This window comes from Osmerus eperlanus, chromosome 28 (assembly GCF_963692335.1).
Source record: "Osmerus eperlanus chromosome 28, fOsmEpe2.1, whole genome shotgun sequence".
Taxonomy (NCBI): domain Eukaryota; kingdom Metazoa; phylum Chordata; class Actinopteri; order Osmeriformes; family Osmeridae; genus Osmerus; species Osmerus eperlanus.
In genome coordinates this window covers 2446686-2472225 of record NC_085045.1, presented here as the reverse complement: position 1 = coordinate 2472225, position 25540 = coordinate 2446686, and the positions used below count along the sequence as shown (strand labels likewise).

The 25540-nt window shown below is 52.4% G+C and overlaps 1 protein-coding gene across 1 annotated transcript in view; it reads left to right on the top strand.

Moving 5' to 3' along the window:
• fam222aa (family with sequence similarity 222 member Aa) overlaps positions 1-18972 on the top strand; it is a 42525-nt gene extending 23553 nt beyond the window's left edge. Inside the window, exon 3 of the mRNA XM_062454596.1 lies at positions 17402-18972. Within this exon, the coding sequence (XP_062310580.1) occupies positions 17402-18831 (1430 nt within the window). The 3' untranslated portion in view covers positions 18832-18972. The remainder of the gene's footprint in view (positions 1-17401) is intronic.
• The last annotated feature ends 6568 nt before the right edge of the window (positions 18973-25540 follow it).

The window sequence follows — 25540 nt, the reverse complement described above, 5'->3', positions numbered from 1 at the left end:
GGCATGGCTGCTTTACCCACAGACTGGGAATGAGTGAAAGACAAATTAACTTTTGTTTTTTTGCCACCGGCAGTTGTTTGTCCCCTCCGTTCCCCCCCCTCCCCCCCCCCCGAGCCATACCGAGGCATTCTTCCTTGTTTTTGTTCACGTCAGACTTTAGACCCGGGATTGAAGTTTTGTTTCGCTGCTCATTGTAAAGCAGGGGAGCTGTTTAGCTGTGCTGATTCTGCAGTCGTGGCAACGGGGGCCGGGGGCAGCCAGTGTTTAACGTGCCTCGCTGGCCCAGAGTGACCCTGAGGGTCTGTAAACATTTACAGTGTCTGGTCCCTGGCTCTCCCCCACGACCATAAACTAGGACAGCTGCTCTGTTTGCTCCCTGGACGCTAGCTCCCGTCCCCTCACCAGCCCCCGTCAGAGACTGTGAAGGGGATAAGGAGGACGGCTTGACAGTGTTCTTTTAGAATCTGGCTGGACTAGTTGTGACCAGTCAGGGATTAGAACGCAGTCGTTAGATAGACTCCTGTGAGGTAAGGTTCCGTGAAGCCGCGGGATTAGCCTCAAACAGAGCGAGGCGGTACTGTGCTCGGGGCCAGAGAGGTTCTGTTCTGCTAATAGAAGGTTCCGGTAGTCTTTAGAGCCTTTTGTTTACATGGCAGTCCTGAACCACAGGCCGATTAGACTAGGAAAGGCGGCTGGAGAGAAGTGGCACACTAACGTAGCAGTTTTTACCTCAGGTTAGAGGGGTTTAAGGCCTGCTCTTCTTCATCTGGGGAACATTGTATCAGCTCTCTGCCCGGCGACCGACTGAAAAGGTTTTAAAGAGCCCTGATTGGTTTTGGAGGAGGAAGTGAAACACAGCTGACCATGAGAGCGGCTGCCCAGTGCAACTCACAGGTCAATTACCTCCGTGTTCCCAGAGAACCTTCTGTTGGGCCTAACTATGCATGGAGGAAGAGGCAGAGGGAGGACAAGGTTACTGGTGTAGCTTAGTGTGTGTGTGGGGGGGGGGGGTGCTGTGTGGGTGTTTATTAGCATGAGGAATATTTTAATTTGCTCTAAAATAGGGAGAGAAAGAGAGAGAGGGAAGGAAAAAAAATTGAGACGGAGGGGGGAGGAATGAAGGAGTAAAATAAGGAGGCGTCTTCATCGATTCCCTCCTTCCAATTTCGACAGGATTAGCCCACTTCCTCTCAGGGCCTGCTATTGAGGAGCAGCCAGAGGGAGCCAGGACTGGAATCAATAGAGAAAAAGAACAGTTTCTCCATGCCTCTCTCTCTCTCTCTCTCTCTCTCTCTCTCTCTCTCTCTCTCTCTCTCTCTCTCTCTCTCTCTCTCTCTCTCTCTCTGTCGTCTCTCTCTCTCTGTGTCTCTCTCTCTCTGTGTCTCTCTCTCTCTGTGTCTCTCTCTCTCTCCTCTCTCTCTGTGTCTCTCTCTCTCTGTGTCTCTCTCTCTCTCTCTCTCTCTCTCTCTGTCTCTCTCTCTCTCTCTCTTTCTTTCTCTCTCTCTCTCTCTCTCTCTGTCCACCTGTTTAAACCCTTTGATTGAAAGATTACCACAGCGGCTGTATTGAGGTCCATAATGAGTGTGTTTGAGCATAATAGTCTCCATTCAGTTTCTGTGGAGGTGCGAGGGTTGGATTTCATCATTGTAAGGGCCCAGGCCTCAATGAAGGGTTTGTTCGGCCCTACCCCAAAGAGGTGCGGAAAGGCAGATGTCGGCTTTGGCTGGGGGAAAGTGGGTGCGCTCGGCTCCCCCCCTGTGATCGATCACCCGTGGCCCAGTTTGGGTCGATGGGAGGGGGGGGGAGGGGGCGGGGGGCACAGCGTAAGGTGACCTGGCCTCTCAATGGGGGGTCGCCTGGCAGGCTCCACCCCTCCCGGAGACAGAGGATGTGGGATAGATCACCTGCCGGCACTGGGAGAGGTGAGCTCTGATATTTGCATGTGCTGTCCTTTACACAAAAGCAGTGGGGGATTCTGGGTAAGAGGTGGGGTGTGTCAGGCAGGGGGTGAGAGGGTGAGGAGGGGGCCAGCAGGGTATTAGAAAAAGCCCCTGCATGCAGATGCATAGCGGCTGCACAGTTCATTGATGCGACTCCCATTAAAAATCCCTCATACCCTCAATAAAAAAGGACTTAACTGGCTCTACCATCAGCTGGAAGCGTTCAGATCGGCTCGCCAGACAATCAATTTCCCCCGAGCGCCGAGAGCTTAGCGGGAGAGTCGGGAGGCGGTGAGGGGGATGTTTCCATTATCACAGTCCTCTCCGTGTCTGGGCAGAGAGAGAGAGAGAAAGAGAGGGCGAGGATGGGGAGATGGGGGGTGAGTGAGAGATAGAGAGGGGAGTAGGCCACAGGAGAGAAAAGATAGGAGGAGAGAACTGTGGTGGAGATGGAAAGAGGGACACTGGATTTTCAGAAAGCCATTGACCGCCTGCCCTTAAAAATATCATATTGGATTAGCTTCATAGGGGCGGCCTTTTGATATATATATATTTTTTTCCCCGCCGTGGAATTAAAAGGAGAGCAGAGAGCATTACTTGAATTATAAATCATAGGCACTTGCTTTCAGCATGCCCAAATTCTCTGCGTATGTGGCTGGGCTCTCCAGCGCCAGCCCCTGTCATTTTTAATTAAATCCCCCCTTATGGGTGACATTTGTAGCCCGCCCCCCCCTCACCCGCACCCACCCTGCACGTCTGTCTGCCGTTGCCCTAGATGGAGACATGAAAGGCGGAAAGGAGACGGCGGCGGAGCCCGGGTCTCTCATCACGTCATGCCCCAGAGAAAGGGCACTCAGGCCAGGCAGATGAGAGAGAGGAGGGCCCTGGAGGGGGGGAGAGGGATGGAGGCTGCCGACCCCAGTCACCCAGGCCTGACTCCCTCTGCCCGGGCTCTCTGCTCTCGGGGCTGGGGTGAGGGGCGACGGGGAGGTGTGGACAGGGCCGGGGCTCCCCGCGACACTGAGAGAGCCAGACAGGGGGGGCCTGGACCTCAGGGGATCGGGGACACAGAGCTGCTGTACGGCTCCTCGCGCTCCCAGACACCAATTACTGAGCAGCATGTCAGCCCAGCTTTCCTCTCTCTGGCTGAGAGAGCGAACCAGACGGTTACATTGGTTCCGAGATGCTTTGATTAAATGGCCTTCGCTGCATTTAATACCTTTCGATGTACGTTTAATACCCCTGGATGTTGGTAAGAGGAGGGGTCGTGAGGAGGGCTGCTTGTGGCGGTCCGTGTTGCTCATGGTCATGTGACATGGCTCGCTCCTGCTTACCTCCGCCTGTCCCCGGAGCTGCTCCTACATCTGGCCTGTGATTGGATCAGACCTTAGGCTCAATCTGTCCCTCCGTCCCCCCCCACCCCCCTTGCAGCCTCAGCAAGCCCTGGCTCACATTCCTTGTCCATACGGCACCGTGACATCACCCGGCAGGGCCTCGGGAGCCAATGAGGGAGCAGGAGAAGAGCGGCCTGGGGGTTTGGACCCCGTGTCAGAGCACAGGACTCCTGCCCGTCGGACTAACAGAGACAGGGCAGGCCTCAGGACACAGGCACACACAGGCCATCTGGCAATTGTAGTTCTAAGATCCCTGTGTCTTAGTGGGTAGTCCTGTTGGGCCCATTAGTCTCTCTTCTGAGGCTCTTTCTGCTTCTCATTCTCAGCTCCACTGTCATGTCCTGGTAATGACCTCCAGCCACTGCCCCAACCCTGGTGTCTCTAAGCCACGGCAAGATACGACAACGGAATTAGCCTCCCGTATCAAATTGCAGCACTGTTCTCCGACGGTTGTTATACGGAGGGAGAGCGAAAGGGGTCGTTTCCTCATCGAAGATATTTAAATGTGGTCACAAGTAGCAGCAGAAATAACAACCTTTTCCCTGATTGCCTCTGAGCCCCAGAGGGAGAGGGAGGAATGGAGTGGAACTGTGAGGAGGAGAGGGGGAGGGAGGGGAGAGCGAGGGAGGGAGGGAGGGGAGGGAGGGAAGAGAGAGGGAGGGAGGGAAGAGAGATTGAGGGAGGGAGGGAGGGGAGGGAGGGAGGGAGGGAGGGAAGAGAGAGGGAGAGAACGAGAGAGCAGTGGAACCACAGAGAATCTGCATGCACTTGACCTTTTCCCACTGATTGAACTGCCTATTTTCCATCTCCCGTTTGGAATTCCTCAGAGTGCACATGGCCGGTGTCATTATTCCACATTGTGATGGGGAGATGGAGAGGTCAGGGAGAGGGTTTCTTCTCCCCCCAGTGGAGGGGTGATTGACGACTGTCCGTGCCCTGCACCTTTGGCAGGCGCACACTCACACAGCCACCCTCATCCGTAATCACACCTCCATTGATATTCAGCAGCTCCAGAGACATCGAAAAAAAAAAACGAATTTGACGTTTTTCACTAGTCTAAAGCTCCACCGCTACCTAGCTTTTAGATTCTTGGCGTTCGCAAGGTGCCAGCGGTGTGTTAGCAGTGCGCTAGAAGCAGTGTGTTAGCTATGTGCTACCTATGTGTTAGCAATGTGCTAGGAGTAGCGTGTTAGCAATGTGTTAGCAGCAGCCTGTTAGCAGTGTGCTACCGTTGTGTTAGCTGTGTGCTAGCAGCAACGTATTAGCAATGTGCTATCAGTGAGTTAGCAGCCCTGTGTTGGCAGCACTGTGTTAGCAGCGTGTTAGCAGTGTTTTAGCAACGCGCCCGCCAGCGCGCCCGCCATGCCAGGCCTCTGTCTCAGCACTGGCACGCGGAGGATGATTTCCGGCGGGCGGCGTCCCGGCGCGGCCTGCTTTCCCCTCTGCCCTCGACCGTCTGTCAGAGGGATGAGGTGTGGAGGGGTATTGTTTGGACTCGGCGAGGAGAGCGGAGCCTCGGCGGGACTTGGTGGAGAGACCGGCTCCCGCTTCCAAGACCTCCAAGCTGCCGTTTGGGCGTTCGAGGAGCGGGGCGGTAACACCCCCCGCTCCCCTCTCTCCGCCAGCCTGCCAGAGAGCGGCGGGGGGGGGGCATGGAGTGTCCACGGCCCCCGCTGTCCCACAGGAAATGACACGCTGGCTGTGCCATCCCTGAGCTTGAGCACTCAGCAGGCAGGCGCGAGGGGGGCGAGGGAGGGGGGGAGGGGAAGGGGGGCTCCGGGGGCGTAGCTGGTGTTGGCAGAGCTGTCTGTGTCACTGGCACGACTCTTAATCACAGTGACACGATGAGCAAGGCTAGGATTATGAGGCACTTTGATATAACATTTTACCTCACAGGCAGTTTATAGCAGTACGTTTCCTGACGCATTTTTACTATATGGCCTTTTCCTCATCTTCGCCCCAAAAACCTTTTTTTTTGCAGGCCCAAACGTAAAATGGTTGTGTGTGAGAGGGGCTGGTTGGACACAGCAACATGTTCACATCATCAGTCCACCAGGACCTTTAACTTCAATTAGTGTGGTTGGCTCAGCTAACAAGGTCCATCTTCATTATGTGTGTGTGTGTATGTGTGTGGGTGAATTGCAATCTACAGTGTCAGAGATGGAGCATTGTCATGTGTCAGATGTGTGGCTGGCATGAGGAATGGACTGTGAGGAACTGGTGACCCTAGCTGTCAGTCTTCCTAGAGCCACCATAGCCACTTCACACAACACGGAGACTTGAGATATTATTTCACAGTGTGAAAACACACTGGAATACAGTGTAGATCATAATTTTTATATCGATTAATATTGAGAGTAAGCAATTAGCAGAAAAAGGATAGTAAATTAATCAATCAAATAATGAATTAGATAGGGCTTCATGAATAATTCTCCTCCTCCTTTCCTCTATACTCCTGACCTCTACACTCCCCCTCTTCTCCCTCTTCTCCCCTCTCCTCTCCCTCTCCTCTCCTCTCCTCTTCTCCTCTCTCTCTTCTCTCTCCTCTCCTCCCCTCCCCTCCCCTCCTCTCTTCTCCTCTCCTCTCCCCACTTCTCCTCTCCCCCCTTCTCCTCTGTCTCTCCTTGTCAGTGTGTGTAGTGCAGCATGGGGGCTTGTTGTCTGTGCAGTGTTAAATATTAATTGGGAATCAGTGGAGGACTTGTCTCCTAAATGATAGAACAGAAGGGCCCAGGCTTGCCTCAGGCTGCCTGCGGGCGCCTTTCTTCTTCCATTTACCTGCAGGCCCGCGCACCAGCGCTTCCTCCAGCCTGACAGGCCTACCCAGGTGCCCCCGGCCCCCTCCTCCTCCTCCCCCTGCTCTCCCCCCCCTCCCCTCCTCGCTCTCTCTCCCTCTGCTGCGCTCTGCTTCCTGCTCTTATCTCTGCCTCCCTGTGTGCTTCTACAATCTCTCCTCCTCAGGTCCCCTTACTCAAACCCTGTGTGTGTATTTTGTGCAGTAGGCATACTCTGATATTTTCTCCCTCTCTTTCTCCCTCTTTCTATCTCTCTCTCTCTCTCTCTCTCTCTCTCTCTCTCTCTCTCTCTCTCTCTCTCTCTCTCTCTCTCTCTCTCTCTCTTTCTCTCTCTCTCTCTCTCTCTCTCACACACACACACACTCTCACTCTTTCCCTCTCTCCCCTTCTCTCTCTATCTATCTCTCTATCGCTCTCTCACAGCATTTTCGCTCACTCGTAGCGGCAGAACTGCGTAGCATGCTCTCTCTCCCTCTCTCCCTTTCTCTCTCCCTCCCTCTCCCTCTTCATCTCCCTCTCTCTCTCTCTCCCTCCTCTCCTTCTTCATCTCCCTCTCTCTCTCTCTCTCTCTCTCTCTCTCTCTCTCTCTCTCTCTCTCTCTCTCTCTCTCTCTCTCTCTCTCTCTCTCTCTCTCTCTCTCTCTCTCTCTCTCTCTCTCTCTCATCCGACGTCTGAGCCTGGTCTTTGTTCCTGTCTATCGGCGCTGTCATCTGGAGATGTGTGTTGAGACTGAGCTCCTGGGCAGCTGGACTGCTCTGACCTGTGGATGCCCCCCCGGGGCCGAGCCATGGGGCAATTAGCATCCCAAGACTGGCTTGTTTGGAAATGATATCAGTCTGGTCTGATGATGTGTGTTTGGTGTGGATCTCTGTGCAGCGGAGCGCGTCGTCTCACGAGGGGCAATGAGGGCATATTATGTTGTCTGGTGTGTGTGTGTGTGTGTGTGTGTGGAGGGGGAGTGTTTAGACTTTAGAGAGGAGAAGGGGGAGAAGGGAAAAGAAAGGCAGGGAGAGAGAGAGCAGGGGTGGGGGTGACTTTGATGCCACAGGAATGAGTTCACAGGCTCATGAGCACGAGCCTAATCGCACCTGACAATATCGGTGGTGTGCCAGTCGCAACGCATAACCGCCCCCACAGCTTGTGCTGACTCGGGGTATTTGCTGATAAAGCTCTGCTTTCTAGACCATGCTGTGCACACAATGAGGGGGGCCTGGGGAGGCCTGCGGCTGGGCCCAGAGATGGGTAGTGGAGCTCCCACGCACACGCACACACGTACACACACAGTGCACTGTACCACAACCAGAGCCCAGGGGTAGATCTGATTTCACGAAAAAATCAGCCCAGTGATGAATATCATCCATTTTATCTCCTTCTAATCTATTATGTTGCCCGTCTGGCGGTATGAATTATTACAAATGGAAGGAGCCTGCTGGAGCTGGGCTTGAAATGAGGTTGTGACCGCGGGCTCTGCCCACAGTCCGTCTTCTGGCACCATCCTCCTCTCTGATTGGAGGAGCCTCTCTGTGCTTTGCCATGGGAACCAACGCGAAGCGTGTGCTGTTTTTATTGTTTGTCTGTTTTGTTTGTCGGGGCCGTCGCATGAAGTGTGGGATAAACATGTCGCCCCAGATTCTGTGTTTGTTTGGCGAGAGAGAGAGAGAGAGAGAGAGAACCGCCTCTGAGGGGAGGAATGCAGGCCGCCTGCAGAGGACCTAGCCTCCTAGCCTCCTAACCTCCTAACCCCTGATCTCCTAGCCTCCTAACCTCCTAACCCGTGATCTCCTAGCCTCCTAACCTCCTAACCCGTGATCTCCTAGCCTCCTAACCTCCTAACCCCTGATCTCCTAGCCTCTTAACCCCTAGCATCAAACCCCCCTAGCCTCCTAGCCCCAAAGCCATAGAAACCGTATAAATCTGGTCTCTCCCGACCAGAAGCAATTAGAGGAGGCGTCTTACATTAGCGCCTCTCCTGCGCCGACACCGCCGGTCCAGATGAGGAGGACAGGGAGGATGATAATGCTGGTGCACAGCAGGGCTGGTGTGGCCGCTGCTGATGGAGCAGGAGTGCGGGGGTTAAGACGTGTGCTTTCCCGCGCTGCCGCCTCCACCCTCCACCCACCACGTCCGAGACAGCGCTCTGGGCCCGGCCCGCCTAACCCAGGCGGAGGCCCAACAAATGGATAGTGACACTTGCCCGTGTAGAATGGTATTTGTGGTGACGCTTTGACTACAGATAATAAAGTGTTCGCCCTGAGGTGATTTCGCCCCGGCGAACGCCCTCAATGAAACTCACTTACTCAGAGAGGCAGAGAGAGAGAGAGCAGACCACGAGGGGGGAGAGAGGGAGGGAGGGAGAGAGGGTGAGACGAAGATGGGTAAGAACAGGGAGGTTAAGAGGGGGGGGAGGGATAAAAGGAAGAGCACAGCTCTAAATGGAAGCTGCCCTGAAGAAGAAGCGAGGAACAGAGGCAGCGTTGGTTCGGATCATATGTCTTGAGCAGGAAAGCTGTGCGTGTGCACGTGCGCCTGTCTGTCTGTGTGTTAGTTATATGTTTGAGTCGGGCCCTATTAGAGAGGAGTCCGTTAAGATCCATCAATCTACTGTAATTTCCCCTGAAGCTCATAAAATGCAGGTTGGGCAGGAGCGAGCACGAGGTTGCAACATCAAACTAGCTCATTAGTTTTTATGGTGGATTCAGGAACATCTGTGCTTACAGATTAAATGCTAACTTGAAAATATACACAACATTATATGATATTAAACATGTGGCCCGTGTTTCAATTAGATGGAAATGTGGATTAAATGTGCAGAAATGTCTTGTGATGTAAGCCTGTCATCTACACAGGAATAAGTCCTGGACACAGGCACATGTTCAGTGTTGGGATATAACCAATCTTGTCTGCCTGCCTGCATCTTAAAGGTTATCTCTGACAGTGCATCTCAGTCTAAGCCCCTGTATCTGTATCCCAAACACACACACTCCACACACACACAAGCTCCACACACCCACACAAGCTACACACACACACACACTCCACACACACACAATCTGTTGCTTCTTCTGCAGGTGGGGTGCAGTTTTTAATGCCAGGAGTGTGTGTGTGAGGAGCGTGAGGAGAGGAAGTCTAAATCATGCTCTGGTTTTAGCTTCTCTTCCATCTGTTGTCCAGGAAATGAATTGATTGAATCTTAGCCGAAATTGTCTGTAATGAAATAAAAGATTGCATTTGGGATTCATGTACAAGGTTTCTCCCCTCCATTTTAATGACTAAATCCGTTTTTGACCGAGCACCAGGTCAGGAATATTTGTGGTGGGTCAGAGTGGTTTTCAGATTGCAGAGTTTCTCAAACAGTGCCAGTAAAACGCTGTGTTACTGGATATGGTACAGTAGATATACTTAGAACTTCATATTAGGAGGGGATTTCTTTGAGGCTGATGACAATGATGATGACATAGTGATTACAGATATCCTTTCAAGAAAGCATAATGAGGTTTGATGCTTATCTTTGTAATTATAGATAGCAGAGCAAACCTGCCAACTGTCTCGATTGCATCCAATCTGTTTCCGTCTCCAGGAAAATCAACCTTGAGGTGCACCGAGATGACTGTTTCTCTTCCTGATGCAGGCAGACCAGCAGGGTTCTCAGTCCCCCTCACGTGCACTTGAATTGATTAGTTCTCTGGCTGAGGGCACATTCAACATGTCTGCCCCCTGCCAGCATACTTCTCTGCCTTGTTGATCACTGCCTCGCATGTGTTCCTCTCTCTCCTGTCTTCTCTCTCTCTCCTCTCTCTCTCTCCTCTCTCTCCCCCCCTCTCTCTCTTCCTCTCAGGGGGGGGGGGGCTTTGATTGACTGGCAGTCTAGTCGGCAGGACACCTCTATTATTATCACTTCTACCTCTTCCGAGACCAGGAGGAGGGAGGGGGGGCGCTGTCCGGGGGGTCTGGCCTTCACTCTCTGCTTTGTGTGCCCAATAGTCAATTAGAGGAGGCTCCCCGGCAGAGAGGAGTGGGATGCAGGGTTAATTGCAGAGGAGCAAACAGCTGGCTCTATCAGGGCCTTTTGTGTTTGCAGCAGTTGTCACGGCAATCGAGGCCCGGCTGTAATCGCTGACTAATCAGCCCTGTGCCAGATGACACCTCCATTAGCACAAGCCAGGTATTGTTCAGGACGCAAAGCCGCCTCTAGCTTCCCCCCTCTTCTCCCTCCCCCCCCCCCCCTCCCCCCCCAGCTGTGCGTCCTTTCACAGCCCAGCTTTTGTCCGGCAGGGGAGCAGGGGGGGGGGGAGGGGGGGGGAGAGGGAGAGAGGGGAGGGGGAAGGGGGGGGGAAGCGGGTGTCATGGACCCTGATCCTATCTGCTCACGTCTGAACAATAGACCTGGGTCAAGGGTTCCTCCTGGCTACGATGCCCTAGAATCTGTCCATTCTGGACGGCAAAACATTAAACAAGTCAAACTTTTTTTTCTTTTTCCAGAGTGAGTGATTCAGGCGCGAGGGATTTGCTGTTGCCGTTTTAGCCATTAATTATTAACCTGAATAGCTAAATAACAATGAGGTGGAAAGGGCAACGCGGCGCTCTGTGGAGGATTGAATTGGGCTGGATTGAATATGCAGCAAGATGGTGGAAAAAAAAAAAACTGCCAGAAGATTAGCATGCCTTGCCTACTCTGAAAGCTGTGAGGTTTATGCCCTGTGGTTTCTGAAGGGCTCAAGGTGGGGATTGAGGTCTGGGAAATAAGCTAATGTTGTTGTCCTGTGGACTCCGGTTCCGACAGCTCTTGCACATTTAATTGTCTGGGGAGGGCAGGGTCAACGGGAGCCAGGCTGATGCTGCTGGGCCGCTGACCTCTCTGTTTTCTTTTCCTCAGTCTTGGAATCTGCTTCCCGATGCTCTGCTCTCCTCTCCTCTGTTCTGCTCTGCTCTCCTCTGCTCTGCTCTGTTCTGCTCTCCTCTCCTCTGCTCTCCTCTCCTCTGCTCTGCTCTCCTCTCCTCTGCTCTGCTCAGCTCAGCTCTCCTCTGTTCTGCTCTGCTCTCCTCTGCTCTGCTCTGCTCTGCTCTGCTCTCCTCTCCTGCTCTGCTCTGCTCTGCTCTCCTCTGCTCTGCTCTGCTCTGCTCTCCTCTGCTCTCCTCTGCTCTGCTCTGCTCTGCTCTCCTCAGCTCTCCTCTGCTCAGCTCAGCTCAGCTCTCCTCTGTTCTGCTCTGCTCTGTTCTGCTCTGCTCTGCTCTCCTCTCCTCTGCTCTGCTCTGCTCTCCTCTCCTCTCCTCTCCTCTCCTCTGCTCTCCTCTCCTCTCCTCACCTCTGCTCTGCTCTGCTCAGCTCTCCTCTCTTCTCCTCTGCTCTCAGAGACGTGTTTGTTTGGCTGAAAGTTAATGTGTGCTGCGTGTTCACTGTGGCGTGAAAACATAATTGCAGTTCAACCGGCAGTTTGCTTACTCGTAACCACAACGTTTTTATTTCTTTATTGCTTTATTTTTTAACCAGAAACGTTCTTGTTTGTTAGTTTTTACTGTTGTGTTTTTTACTGGTGATAGACGGACTGTAAGGATGATAGCCACACAGCTGTGGTTGTGGTTCTTCTGCCTCTCTGGAGTGAGAGGCAGAAGGCTGCAGGTTCTTTTTGTAACGTGCTGGAGTTACTGTACATGTTGGCTTCCTCTGATAAGCATGGCAGAGATCTCTCTAACCGTCTCCTAATTCTGCAGCCTTCAGAACAATGATGGAAGGAGGAGAGGCCATTCTGAGTCACCCTCCTGAGCTCTTTCCTTTGCATATTCATTTAAAGCTCTAATTAGGATGCAAAACATTCCCATGCTCCTCTGCTCCTAATGCCGCTCTCTCGCCAGCCTCCGAATCCATATCGCCTCTCTCTTTCTGCTCTCTTGCCGTATCTCCCTCCCTCCCCTCACCCTCCCCCCTCCCTCCCTCCCTCCTCCAGCTCGGCTAACTCCCTGCTCTCATGCTAGCTCCATACGCCTCAGCTCAAAGCGATCAGCACAGTTTGACCCCTCGCTTGGATGAGGTGCACGGAATTTAATGGATTTTTTTTATTTTACAGTCTAATCCAGACACTTCCCGCTTTATTGCTGCCGCTATCCCCCCCCCCCCCCCCCCCCATTTAAATGCTGAAAATGAGTTCATCAGAATTCAGCGCGTACCACCGGCTAATTAAAGGACTGTTAATTGAGTGTTCAGAATGGAGCAACCCCTCCTTCTCCAATATCTCTCCTCTCTCTCCTACATACATACATACTCACGCTGCACACACACACACACACGCACGCACACGCCGCCACAATGACAGCGCGGGGTACACCAAGGACGATGCGCTTGGAGAGTTCCGTGTCAATCAAACGGGGAAGGGGAGCTGTGAGAGGGGTAGGTTCTAGAATGTAACAAGGCCCTCTGTTGTTCAGGTTAGCTCTGGTTAGCCGCCATGCTAGATCGTTCCCCCTCCTCCTAACCCCCGCCGCCCACCCCTCCACTCTGCCACCTATGTGAGTGGTTAGCGACCGCTGGTTTACCATGCCCACACTCACAGCTAGCCTCTCTAGCCAGGCAATGCCGCACTAATGAGGGATGGCATTTAGAGACGTGCTGCTTTGACACACGGGCATTGTGTGCCAGGGAGTGGGTGATTAAGAACGAAGGTCAGCCCATTAATTGCCTCCCTGCCATCTCTCGGAGCTCTGGAAGGCACCGCGTGTGTTGGTCAGGCCGCCTTTCATCCCTCCTCCGTTCGCCGTTATTCAGCGGCGAGGCTTTCTTTCGCTGCGAGGGACAGTTTTGATGCTGTTCCCTGACTCGGCGGCCTCAGCTTGGTTCGGGTGCTGCTCTCCTGGTTTGTTTGTTGGGGGGAGGCTGTTTCAAGTGTGCATGTGGGGAATGAAAAGAAAGAAAAAAGCTTTGAGGAAGATGAAAAAAAACTGCACTGACTCCTCTACCATCCCCGGGGGAAATAATTAATCCTTACAAGGCTGTCACATGTTGAAACGAAGCGAGTGTGAAGCATTTAGCCCAGGAGGCATTGCAGGCTGTCGCCTGTATAGACACCTGTTGTTGTCCCTGCCCCAAGAGAGAGAGAGAGAGAGAGAGAGAAGAGAGGGGGAGAGAGGGGGAGAGAGAGGGGAGAGAGGGGGAGAGAGAGGGGAGAGAGGGGGAGAGGGGGGAGAGAGGGGAGAGAGGGGGAGAGAGGGGGAGAGAGGGGGAGAGAGGGAGAGAGGGGGAGAGAGGGGGAGAGAGGGGGAGAGAGGGGGAGAGAGGGGGAGAGAGGGGGAGAGAGAGAGAGAGAGAGGGGGAGAGAGAGAGAGAGAGAGGGGAGAGAGGGGGAGAGAGAGGGGGAGAGAGGGGAGAGAGGAGAGAGAGGGGGAGAGAGAGGGGGAGAGAGAGGGGGAGAGAGAGGGGGAGAGAGAGAGAGAGGGGGAGAGAGAGAGGGGGGAGAGAGGGGGAGAGGGGAGAGAGGGGGGAGGAGGGGGGGAAGAGAGAGGGGGAGAGAGGGGGAGAGAGGGGGAGAGAGAGAGAGAGAGAGAGAGAGAGAGAGAGAGAGAGAGAGGGAGAGAGGGGAGGAGAGGGGGAGAGAGGGGGAGAGAGAGGATAACAACATGCTCCAGTGATGTCAAGTGAAACGCCACACTATCGCAGCTGGAACTTTGATACGTGGAATTGTGTGTGTGTGTGTGCGCGAATATGTATGTGTATATACATATATACACAGGATATATAAAGTATAAATTATTTTCATCTGAGTGTGCGAGTGTGCGAGTGTGCGAGTGTGCGTGTGTGTGTGTGTGTGCAGAAAAGCCCTACCCTGTGAGGAACTCCAGAAGCTACATGGAGGCAGCGCCGGGCGCCTCACTGGAGGCAGCGCCGTGCGCCTCACTGGAGGCAGCGCCGGGCGCCTCACTGGAGGCAGCGCCGTGCGCCTCACTGGAGGCAGCGCCGGGCGCCTCACTGGAGGCAGCGCCGTGCGCCTCACTGGAGGCAGCGCCGGGCGCCTCACTGGAGGCAGCGCCGGGCGCCTCACTGGAGGCAGCGCCGTGCGCCTCACTGGAGGCAGCGCCGGGCGCCTCACTGGAGGCAGCGCAGGGCGCCTCACTGGAAGCAGAGCCGGGCGCCTCACAGGAGGCAGCGCCGGGCGCCTCACTGGAGGCAGCGCAGGGCGCCTCAGAGAGTGTTTATCAGTAAGCACCATCTGTACTCTGCAGCAGCTCCCTGTGATCCCCTGCAGCCTGAGCCAGCCAATCAGCCCACACCGACCCCAACACAGCCCCTCTACTCTCACCTCCCTGCCCTCCCTGATCCTGCTCAGCCATGTCCCCGGAGCGTCGAGGGCTCCCTCCACATCAAACAGCCCGTGTGTGCGTCTGTGTGTCTCCCTCCCTGGTCATACCTAATCAACTTCTGCTCTGAGGAAACATTGAAGGGAGAGAGAGAAGAAGAAGAGAGAAAAAATAACTCTTAAAGAGGATGCCGGGAATCGGAGGAGGACAAACGTTCATCTGCCCCCTGCTCTTCCTCCGCGGGGCCTGCGGGCTCTAATAACCGGAAGCCTTTGTGGGGCTGAGATGGTTTTGTGGGCCTGAAAGGCCTCTAATCCCTGTGGCCTGTGAAGTGTGAAGCCCTTTGATGCCAGGCTGGAACTCCTGCAGCTCTGCCTGTTGACAAACAGGAGAGAGAGAAAGAGAGAGAGAGGGAGGGAGAGATATGGAGAGAGAGATAGAGGGAGATAGAGGGAGAGAGAGGGAGAGAGAGGGAGAGAGGGGGAGAGAGGGGGAGAGAGAGAGACTGAGGAAGCAGGCTTTTCTCCGCTGCAGGAGAGACACGGGTTCAGGCGTGGAAAATATGGACTCAGTCACTGAGAAGGAATGGAATTAGCCACCCTGTAATGAATTTCCTGTCTGTTTTTTTATCGTTTTCTGCCTTGTGAGGCAGTAATTAGGGATGATGGGCATGTCTGAGCGAGGGAGGTAAGGGTGGCGGGCCATGAGCCCTTGATATGTCAGAGCTAGCGATCTCTCCTCATTTAAACCATGGGATGATCAAAGATGGCGGAGGGGCGGGGGCCATGCAGATCAGAACAAAAATATGCTGCCGTTCCAAGTGCATGTGGACTAGCGATGAGTCTGGAAATTAGCATGTTTTTTTTTTTTCTTCCTCCAAATGAAATACGATTGATGTCAGTTTTCGGAACATCAAAGCAAACGGCAACTTTGTCAGCAGGGGAGGGAGAGAGAGGGGGAGGGAGGGAGAGAGGGAGAGAGGGAGAGAGGGAGGGAGAGAGGGAGGGAGGGAGGGAGGGAGGGAGGGAGATTTGTGCCTGAGTGAAGCCGGGGCACAGTACGTTTCTGGCAAGCAGCCTCTCTCCTGGCTGACCCTGGCTGACCAACCCCACATTAGGACAAGATCACATCCATCTACACTCATGATCCCCTCTCTGGAATTGAAACTGCCACAGTTTCAAATAGCATTTGACTGTTAGAGAGTTTGATGCTGACAGAGGAGGATTCTCCCACTAGTTTTCTTTAATAATGTATATTTAGTCCCTGTGTGGATATGGAAGAGAGCACTGCCAAGTAATGAAACTGTCTTAGTTTAAATTCGCCGTGAGAAATTCACTTTCACTACAGCTCTGGCAGCATCTTCCTGCTTTTAAACTCCCAATTTATTTCTTATATGATATGGATCTTGTAGATTCAATCATTTTCACAGTTGGAGGCCCATTGGATAGTAGAAATGAACTCGCTATCTGTAATAGGAGTGAAGGAATGAGCGCGGTGACTGTGGCGTTTCTTTAAAATGACTTTGTGATAGGAAGTGAAATGGAGGGAGTCTCGGTCACGGCCTCCTTGCCGCCAAACTCCTCAGGTTGCCATGGCATTTGCTGACTGCACGGTAACGGAGGTTCGTTTTTTTTGTGCTTTTTGTTAGCTTTTTCATAAGAAATGTCATTTTTGAAGGGGGTTGCAAGTCATTTGTGGCAGTTGATTTATCGCTTGTAAATTGAGTTCTTTCTCCCAACCCCCACCATTTTTGTTGCTCTGAGCTAAGTAGCCATGAAATTGCCTGAATAATGTCGTTTAAATCCAATCTTACCACGGCCCCTCACCTCTGTAGCCCCCCCACGCCCCCCAATACTGACACGTGGTGGCTCTTCGAGATATGGCAATTTCCCTCCTTTCCCCCCCTATTCACAGTGGCTAGTCTCTGGCTCCTTAAGTGAGGCCCAGGGCCTATGACCTGCTACTGACACGCACAGCAGAGGAAATTGAATTTTGGGCTTGGGATGGTTTCATATTACTGGCCCTTCCAACAGCGTCATTTGCATGTGAGACACAGAAGTCTGATGAGGAGACAGGGGACAGCCATCCTGAAACCCAGCAATCTTCTCCTTAAAAACTCTGACATCGCCCACTAAGCTGTTTACGGGCAGCCCGGGCGACAGCAGCCCCTCATCATGTGCCCAGATCCTCTGCTCACCAGTCAGTTCTAGGTTCTAGATTCTGCTAGCCACACGTCCACAGCACACTGCCTTTCCGCTCGACTCGACTCAGTTCTCATTATTTAGTTACCCCTCAGCCGCTTGGAGAATTCCCTGCAGATGTTTAATTGAGGTTTGGGTCAGGGTCTCTATCGCTCTGTCTCTCCATGCACCTCTGGGTTGAATAACTGGGGAAATTCTGTGTCCAAGGGTAAGACCCAGTAAGTGAGACTACTTATAAATCTCAAATGTGCCACTGCAATTAAACAAGCGTTTAAGCCCCCCCTCCCCTTCCCCCACCCCTTCCCCCAGCTTCTCTGGTATCGAAGGCTAACCCAATTCGATGCTAAAGAGAGTCCGAATTAATTTCGCAGAGCACTGATTTAACAGTGCCTAAGGTGCCAGCCTTCGACAGAATGAGTTTTTAAAAAGATCCATTTGTCTAGGGATGAGCCTCTACTGGAGGGGTGTGAAAATGAGATAGAGAGGGGGTGAGGGAGAGAGGGGGTGAGCGCTCAGCTCCGAGGGAGAGAGGGGCGCTGGAACATCGGGGACTGTCAGCCCTGATTTACTATTATCCCTCTCTGGTGGCTCCTTCGGTTCCTCATGGTGTTATTGTAGTTTTTTTCCCCCAAACATATCAGCAAAAAACGAAGCTCTTGCACTTACTGCTCAGTGAATTGTGTCTTTTGGGTTATTAGGTGTGTCAGCACTCCCTGTTTGCAGTCTTCAGGGTGTCCAGTGCCCCCCCCCCCCCTCACTTCCTGTCTCTCTGTGTTCGCTCTCCTCAGGTGAGCTGGCGGTGCCCATGCATTCCCCGCGCTACCCCAGCGTGGCCGAGCTGGACGCCTATGCCCAGAAGACGGCCAGCAGCCCGCTCTCCATCAAGATCTTCCCCACCAACATCAGGGTCCCCCAGCACAAGCACCTTAATCGGACTGTGAACGGCTACGACACCACAGGCCAGCGCTACAACCCCTACCCGCTCTTCCACACGGGGGGGTATCACGGCCTGCTGGCCATCGTCAAGACCTCCGCGTCCGCGTCCTCGTCGCTCTCCTCCTCCTTTGCCCCCGCCAAGGGGGTTCTCAAGAACTCGGAAGGCAGGCGGACTAAACTCTCCCCGGCTCAGATAGCTGTGGCTCCGTACCCGCCGCCTAGCAGTAGCACTTTAGCCAATGGCCACGGTCAGGTGGTGTACCACACCAAGCCCCCCGAGGGCCCCGGCCTCTCGGTCCCCCCCAACGTCACCGTAGCTGGCTCGGTGATCCCCATGACCGGGGGCCGGGGCCTGGCCCTGCCCCCCCAATCCAACCTGCCCTCCATCCAGAGCATCATCTACCAGATCAACCAGCACTGCCAAGCCCAGGCCCTGCAGCAGGTGTGCCAGCCCGGGGGCGCCGCCTCGATGCCCTCCAGCCACAGCCCTTGCAAGCAGGGCATGGGGGTCTCGTCGGGGTCCTCCGGGGCGGGCTACGTGTCGGGCATGGCTCCCCAGCCTAACCTGGTGTACAGCGGGGGGGCGGCGGGGCTTCCCGGACACAGCTCGGAGGCTGTGAAGGCTGGGATGTACTCAGACAGCATGGACTACATCCTGTGGCAGAAGCAGCAGCAGCAGCAGGCTGTGCTCCGCATGTACAGCGCTGGAAGCGGGGGAGGAGGGGCCATCAGCAAGTCCCCCGAGACCTGCCTCCCTGGAGGGGCGATGATGGCTGCTCAGGTGTCCTCCTCCTCCTCCAGGCCGTACCACCTGACGGCCAGCGGCGGGGCCGGAGGCCTGGACAAGGTCAGCTCGTCCCCGCTGAACTGTGTGGGGATGCACGGGAACTTCTCCGTGGGTCAGTACTTCGCCCCGCCCTGGAACAGCGTGCTGGTGACCCCCGACAGTGACTGCTACAACCCCCAGGACCTCCTGGGGACCTCCGCAGCCGGGCCCAACACGGGCCACAGGGAGATGGGCTACCCCCACCACCACCACCACCACCATCACCACCACCCCGCCATAGACAGCGGCGGAGGCCTGTGCTGCAGCCTGCCCAGTAAGAGCCTGTGCAACACGGCTGTGCTGAGCAGCAGCCTGCAGTCTCTGGAGTACCTGATCAACGACATCCACCCGCCCTGCATCAAGGAGCAGATGCTGGGGAAAGGCTACGAGACTGTGTCCGTGCCCCGGCTGCTTGACCACCAGCACGCACACATCCGACTCCCTGTTTACAGATAGAAGGGGGGGAGGGGGGAGGGAGAGAGAGAGAGAGAAGAGGGGTGGTTTTGAGAAACACAAACTACTTGTGACAAACGAATCAAGAGCTAGGGGAGAGAGGCTGGTTTTAAGGGATCGGTCTCGGCACTGGGGGGACTAGGTGGAGGGCTCTGGGGGGGCAGGGTGGAGGGCTCTGAGGGGGCAGGGTGGAGGGCTCTGAGGGGGCAGGGTGGAGGGCTCTGAGGGGGCAGGGTGGAGGGCTCTGGGGGGGCAGGGTGGAGGGCTCTGAGGGGGCAGGGTGGAGGGCTCTGAGGGGGCAGGGTGGAGGGCTCTGAGGGGGCAGGGTGGAGGGCTCTGGGGGGGCAGGGTGGAGGGCTCTGAGGGGGCAGGGTGGAGGGCTCTGAGGGGGCAGGGTGGAGGGCTCTGAGGGGGCAGGGTGGAGGGCTCTGGGGGGGCAGGGTGGAGGGCTCTGGGGGGGCAGGGTGGAGGGCTCTGGGGGGATGCTGTGTGAGGAGGAGGAGGAGGGGGGCTATCTGGGGGTGTTCAGCTCCTAGGTGGGGTCTACTGTGGGGAGAGAAAAGGGATTGGAGAAGTTCCTGGTGTCCAGACTAAAGATGCTCCAGACCTTCCATGGTGTGGTTTGCCAACAGGAATTTTGGATAGTTTTTTTCTTTTCTTTTGTTGTTATTTTTGTTGTTGTTGCTTTGACTGAACTTTTTTTTTTTTTTTTTTTTGGGGGGGGGGAATCTTAGCTTGAAGTGCATACAGTCACCTCTGTTTCCTTTCCAAATACTATGTACTAAGCCACTGGGGTGATCGTCACTGCGATGTGTTTGAAGGGCCGATGTTTTGAGCCTCTTTCTAAACCACACACACAGACATGTAACCACACACACATACAGTGAACCACACACACAGACATGTAACCACACACACATACAGTGAAGCACACACACAGACATGTAACCACACACACATACAGTGAAGCACACACACAGACATGTAACCATACACACAGACATGTAACCACACACACAAACATGTAACCACACACACAGACATGTAACCACACACACATACAGTGAAGCACACACACACATTGAATTACCAAGGTATGGGGTTAGTACTTGTGCAAAAATTTAATAAAACAGGATAGTGAAATATTAGTAATCATTGTTGTTATAATTGATACATAAATTGCACTGCTTGGAGTTTTAAAATCTTGTTAACTTTGAAGTTTGGAATTGGGTAGTTTGGATATGATATATTTAAGAAACTTGAAAAACTTGAACCTATTTTTTGTTTTATATATTTGTAGTTATATTATATGCATTGGCTGCTATGGGGAAAAGTGTCTCAAATGCTTTTTATTATTTTCTTTTGGGGTTTAATAATTTCTTTAGTTATTTCTCCTTATGCTGATAGGCACTGCTATGGTTCTGTAAGAACCCAGTTGAAGAGCTCTCTTTCCTAACCAACACTGGAATCCACAGTCAATCTTGAAAAGGGTTATTGAAAAGATAAGGTTGCAACAAATATATGTTGAAGAGAAATGTCACAATGAAGAATGTTATGGGCGGGAGGTTGTTCACGCAACTTCTTTTTTTGTGTTTTAGTTTGTATTTCTTTTATATTTCTTTTAATCCCCAGACTTTTTAACAGTGTCCTGATAACGGGTTACATGACTCCCCCCCCACCCCCCCCCCCGTTTCCAAACTCCACATGAAACTAAACTAGTCCAGTCGTCTAAAAAGTTGACTGGATCCACTCTATCCAGTCTGAGGCTCTCTACAAGCTACTTGGATAGTGGGCAGAGTTCCTCCTGACACACATTCATTTCCATGGGGGGATTCGATGGCTACATTCCCTGTCACTGTTTGGTACTATCATAGCAGGAGGGAGAGCTAGGACCAAAGGGGGTCTTTCCAGGGCGCTCAGTGCCCTACCCTGAAACCCATAGCAACATGAAAACAATCATGCCCCGTCGTTTCAGCCTTCTGATTGGACGAGGCCCGCTGCGTTCCTTGGTCCGCCTCAGCCTATGGTTGAGTTTGCGTCATTGACGTCCAATCGGAACTAGATAATTCATAACAGTGAAATATTTATCTTGACTGCGAGGTTCCCTTGAATGTACTGCACTTAAATTACTGAGACTTCTAATGCCTTGTGGGACTCGAGTGAAAACGAAAAAATTGGATCAGTGCAGCAGTTCTCTGGTCCTAAATTAGCATTTCCTTTGTCAGTCAAATTTCACTGGTAAATTGAATTTATTAACTGGAGAGAAAAAGAGAGAGAGAGAAAAAGAGAGAGAGAGGAAGAGAGAGCTTCGGAATTGTCGTGGGGAAATTCTGGCAACAGTCTAGATTTATGAAGTGCAATTATTATGACTGTATTAACATTTTTCTCTGAGCTTACACCAAAAAAATGTAAACTACAGTTGTGAATACATTCCCTGTGTACCACATCCCAACCCCATCCTTTATTGTTTTGAGGTGTAAAATAAATTTCATTTAAGAATATATTGAGAAGCCACATGTTGGCTTTGAAGTCTGTCATTATTTAAAAAGCGTGTCCATCATTGAGAGAAAGGGACTGGAGAGACTCAGAGCAGAAGAAAGGGATTTTTATTTCTTCTGTTACTGTCGACTTCAGCCAACGTTCAAGGCAATGTCACGCTGGCAGAGTGAATTATAAATATAAGGTACACTTACACACTTACAATCACATGATCCGACATTACCGAAATATTTCTGTCTCTCTACAACAACTGGGTGTGTGGATAGTTCAGCTGCAAAACGGTTGGTTTGATCATAGAGTGGGGAAAAACCAAAAGCGGCGGAATAGCGTCATCATTTGCACCTAGATGTATCAGCAAATGTGTAATTTGAATTTCCCCTCAAGATAACCCCCAGTTTTATCTGAACCAGAAGCCTTACATTAGTAAACTAGTAGTGTTTGTGGAAGTGCTACTGTCTTGGAAATCTGACAAAGCTCTCAGCCGGGGGAACAGAGAACCTCCAGACTTGCTCTTGCACAGTAAGCCTCCTTAACATTCCACTGAAATATTTCCATGTTGTTTCAAGGGCTTAACGCCCAAGCCGCAGTCCTGGATCTAGCATATTTCTGTCTTGTAGAAATATTTTGACAGATTTAGAGATACATCCAAACTCAAATCCCTTCCCTTTGGATTCTGCATCCAAGCATTAAAGCATGTCACATGACTTTGAACAGAATGTGTCTGTGTGTGTGTGTTTATGAGAGGGAGAGAGAGAGCGAGACATAGAGAGAGAGAGACCGAGAGAGAAGAGGCAGTGTAGCTGATGGCGTCAGCCGTTTCCCACAACTAAGAGTTTGTGGTAGCGGGCCTCTTATCTACTGGAAGTGGATCCTGGGTGAAGCCTGGCTGCTGGACTCTGAGGGGTGGGCTGCACAGCCCCACAGCGGAGTAACCCACCTCCTCCTTCACAAGGAAGGAATGAGCAGGTTACCATGGCAGCGAGGACTAACTGGCTGTTGGTTTGTGAATTTGTACCTTCAAAGGGGAACGATGTGAATTGGAGAAGGAGGTGGGAAGTGAAACCCAATCCCAAGCAGCGTGGCTGTGACCGGCTTGGAAACATCTGACCATGTTCTGCCACTCAGTTTGTTTTTTGACGGTTTTGCCATAATCAGATGGAACTGAATCAAGACAATCGGAAGAAACAAACTTGGATTGTAAGGAGTTTTCCTTGGTGTGAGGAGAAAGGGAGAGTTTCTTTGATTTGGGGAATACCTGGAAACCGTGTTTCATGTATGTGGGTGGGGGGGGGGGGGGGGGTGGCGGGGGGTTCACACGGGTTCCAAACAGTCTGGCCGTGGGCCCCCTGTTGGTGGAAACGCATCCTACCCAGTCACAATGGTGTTTTCTAGAATTCCTGGTTTGGGACAATGGACGCCCAACCCCATATTAGGATAATGGAATTACATTTGGAACAGATTTGTGCCTGAGCCGATCTATGTGAGTCTCTCTCTGGGAGTGGCATATGGCCTGCCATTATCTAAGGTCCGGCTTCCTCAGCAAGAACCAGCAGGGTTCAGCGGTGCTTAAACAACCCGGGGTTAGGACTGGGTTATGGGCTCAGGGTGCTGGAGGTGGAGGAGGGGAGTGGGGGGGCTGTTGAGCCTTCGCAGGCTTTTAGAGGCCCTCCCTAAACCACCCTGCCGTCCAGATACCCTCCCGAGAGCCACGCTGTGTTTGATGGAGGGGGATTGGTTTTCTCAACCCTCCTCCTCTCTTCGGCAATCAGGATAATTGTCATGTTGGTCTGTGGCGGGGTCCAGCCTCATTCAGTAGCTCTGCGGCCCCATACTGAGACTGCCCCCGCGAGCACAAACAACAGAAGAGCCTCTCTCTCTCTCTGTGTGATAGGGAGCTTCATGTACACTGGACACGCAAGTATCCGCGAGTAGAACATCTCCAGGAAGCTCATCTGACGTGACCTTTGTCCCCCCCATCAGTGTCCCCTCACAAGGACAGGGGGATTCTCCTGGAGAGGATCTTCCGAGGCCAAGGGGGCTGCAGTCAATCGGAATGGGATTAGCCGAGGTGTGAAGATCTCTTAGGAAATCCCCCCTCCTCCAGTCCTTCACCTGGTGTGTTGACTGAGGGCAATCCTAGCTCCTTCTGAGCAGGGCACAGGGCAGGGGGGCCAGGCCACGCCAGGCCACGCCAGTTCTCTCTCCTCCAATTGAAGGGAGGGAGGGAAGGGAGGGGAGGATGAAAATGAGGGCAGCTGCTCTCTCTGTGGAGCTCTGGCTCTGTCCCTCTAACCTTGCACACACAGATGACAGAGGGGTGCTGTCCCCTCCTCGCCGCTCAGGCTTACACAGGCTCGTCCCTTGGCTGCCCTTGGGCCCCCGAGGGCCCCCGGAGCCCCCGCCCCGGAGCCCCCGCCCCGGAGCCCCTGCCCTCCCCCAAACCCCCAACCAGATGGAGATCTTATCGTCAGCACAGTCAAACTCAGGATCTCTGATCAAAAAATATATTTTTTTTTCCTGAGGAGTTTTGTAGAGTTGACCCCACAAGCCTTATTATTAGATGTATGGCACAATATCCGGGTCGGGCTTTCGAATGTTGTTGTTGTTTTTGGCCCACAGAGATAGAGCACAGTGCTTTCAGTTGAAACTGGTGATCCAGTGCACAGCTGGCTGTGTGTGTGTGTGTGTGTGCATGCAAGTACATGAATATCATTGCATTTGAATGAACAAGTGCTGTTATTTTAGCAGTGTCTTAGACACCACATCACGAGTCACCATCCACCCAGATCAACACATTTAATCAGGCTGTTCCCAGAAGCCCCTGTTCCCAAGGCACAGCTTAACATTTTCTTTCTGCCAACGCAGGGCAGCTGGTCACCATTCCAGGAGCTGCAAGGTTGTATTTCCTGAATATAACAGCAGAAAAAGCTTATGGTCCTCAAAATCTCCCATCTATTCTCTGTCTGTTGCTATATCCAATCCAAACACAAAAAAAGTCTGGGGATTTATTGATTTTGGATATAATTTTTTTTCCTGTTGTTTTTGTGGCACTCCGAATGTTCCTGTAAACACATGGGGCTGATTCCAGAATGATCTCCAATGCACCAAAGCTGCCACAGTCTGGTGTTGCCTTGAGAAAATAATATATATGGAAATGGCAAATCTAGAAGGCATCTCTTATTGTAGTCCCTGCAGTGTTATATTTATGTTTGATTGTGTCCTCAGGATGAAAAATGTGTAAAGAATACCTTGGTTTTTTTGGGAGGAGGGAATCGTAATATGTATAAATCTTAGATTTCAACACAAGGGGTCAGAATATAAAAACTCGTAAAATCCTCAAGTTTGGGGATTTTCAACTTTTGATATGTGCCTACAGCCAAGCATCTCTGTGATTGCTTTACATCTCCCCCTTCCACGTTTCCTTTCTCCCCCCCTAATCTCCCTAACACCTCCACTTCCAATTTACTGAAACTGCCGCTCTACCCACTTCATCCCTCCCCTCCAATTACAACTTCTCTTCCTTCTTCCAGGTACCATAGTTGTTGTTCTAACCATTTCCTGCTTTTTGTCGATCTCAGGACTGAAATATCTTTATTTCGACGTAGATGGTTGGTTTTAATTTATTCTCTCTGGTATGTAATATTGTTTGGCGTTAAGGAAATAAAGCGGATGACTTCTAATCCCTTGGTTCTGGTCTTTTTTGTATACCTATCTACGTCACACACACACGACAAGACCTGCGTGTTGGATCACATTTGGACGAGAGGGTGGAGTTGGGAAGGAGCCGAGAACACGATTATTTTCAGATGGACCACCATCAGGACACTGATAAGAATAAGGCATTGTAGCTTTCTAGACTTGGGAAGTTGTCAAAAGCTAGAAGTTGGGAGTCAATTGGAGCCAGACTTTAAGCCACTTCCGCATTGGCCGCATTTGCTGAGGTTACCCCTTATTAGCAAGCTAGGCTACTGTAGTTAGCTTCCGGGAGATAGCTGGATTGCTAGAACGCAAAACTATTCTCGTAAAAGTTAGCTTCCGGGAGATAGCTGGATTGCTAGAACGCAAAACTATTCTCGTAAAAGTTAGCTTCCGGGAGATAGCTGGATTGCTAGAACGCACAACTATTCTCGTAAAGGTTAACGGTACAGTTCCAGACGGCCTCTTCCAGGTAAGCATAATGGTAGCTACAGCCTGCTAGCTAGACGGCCGTGAC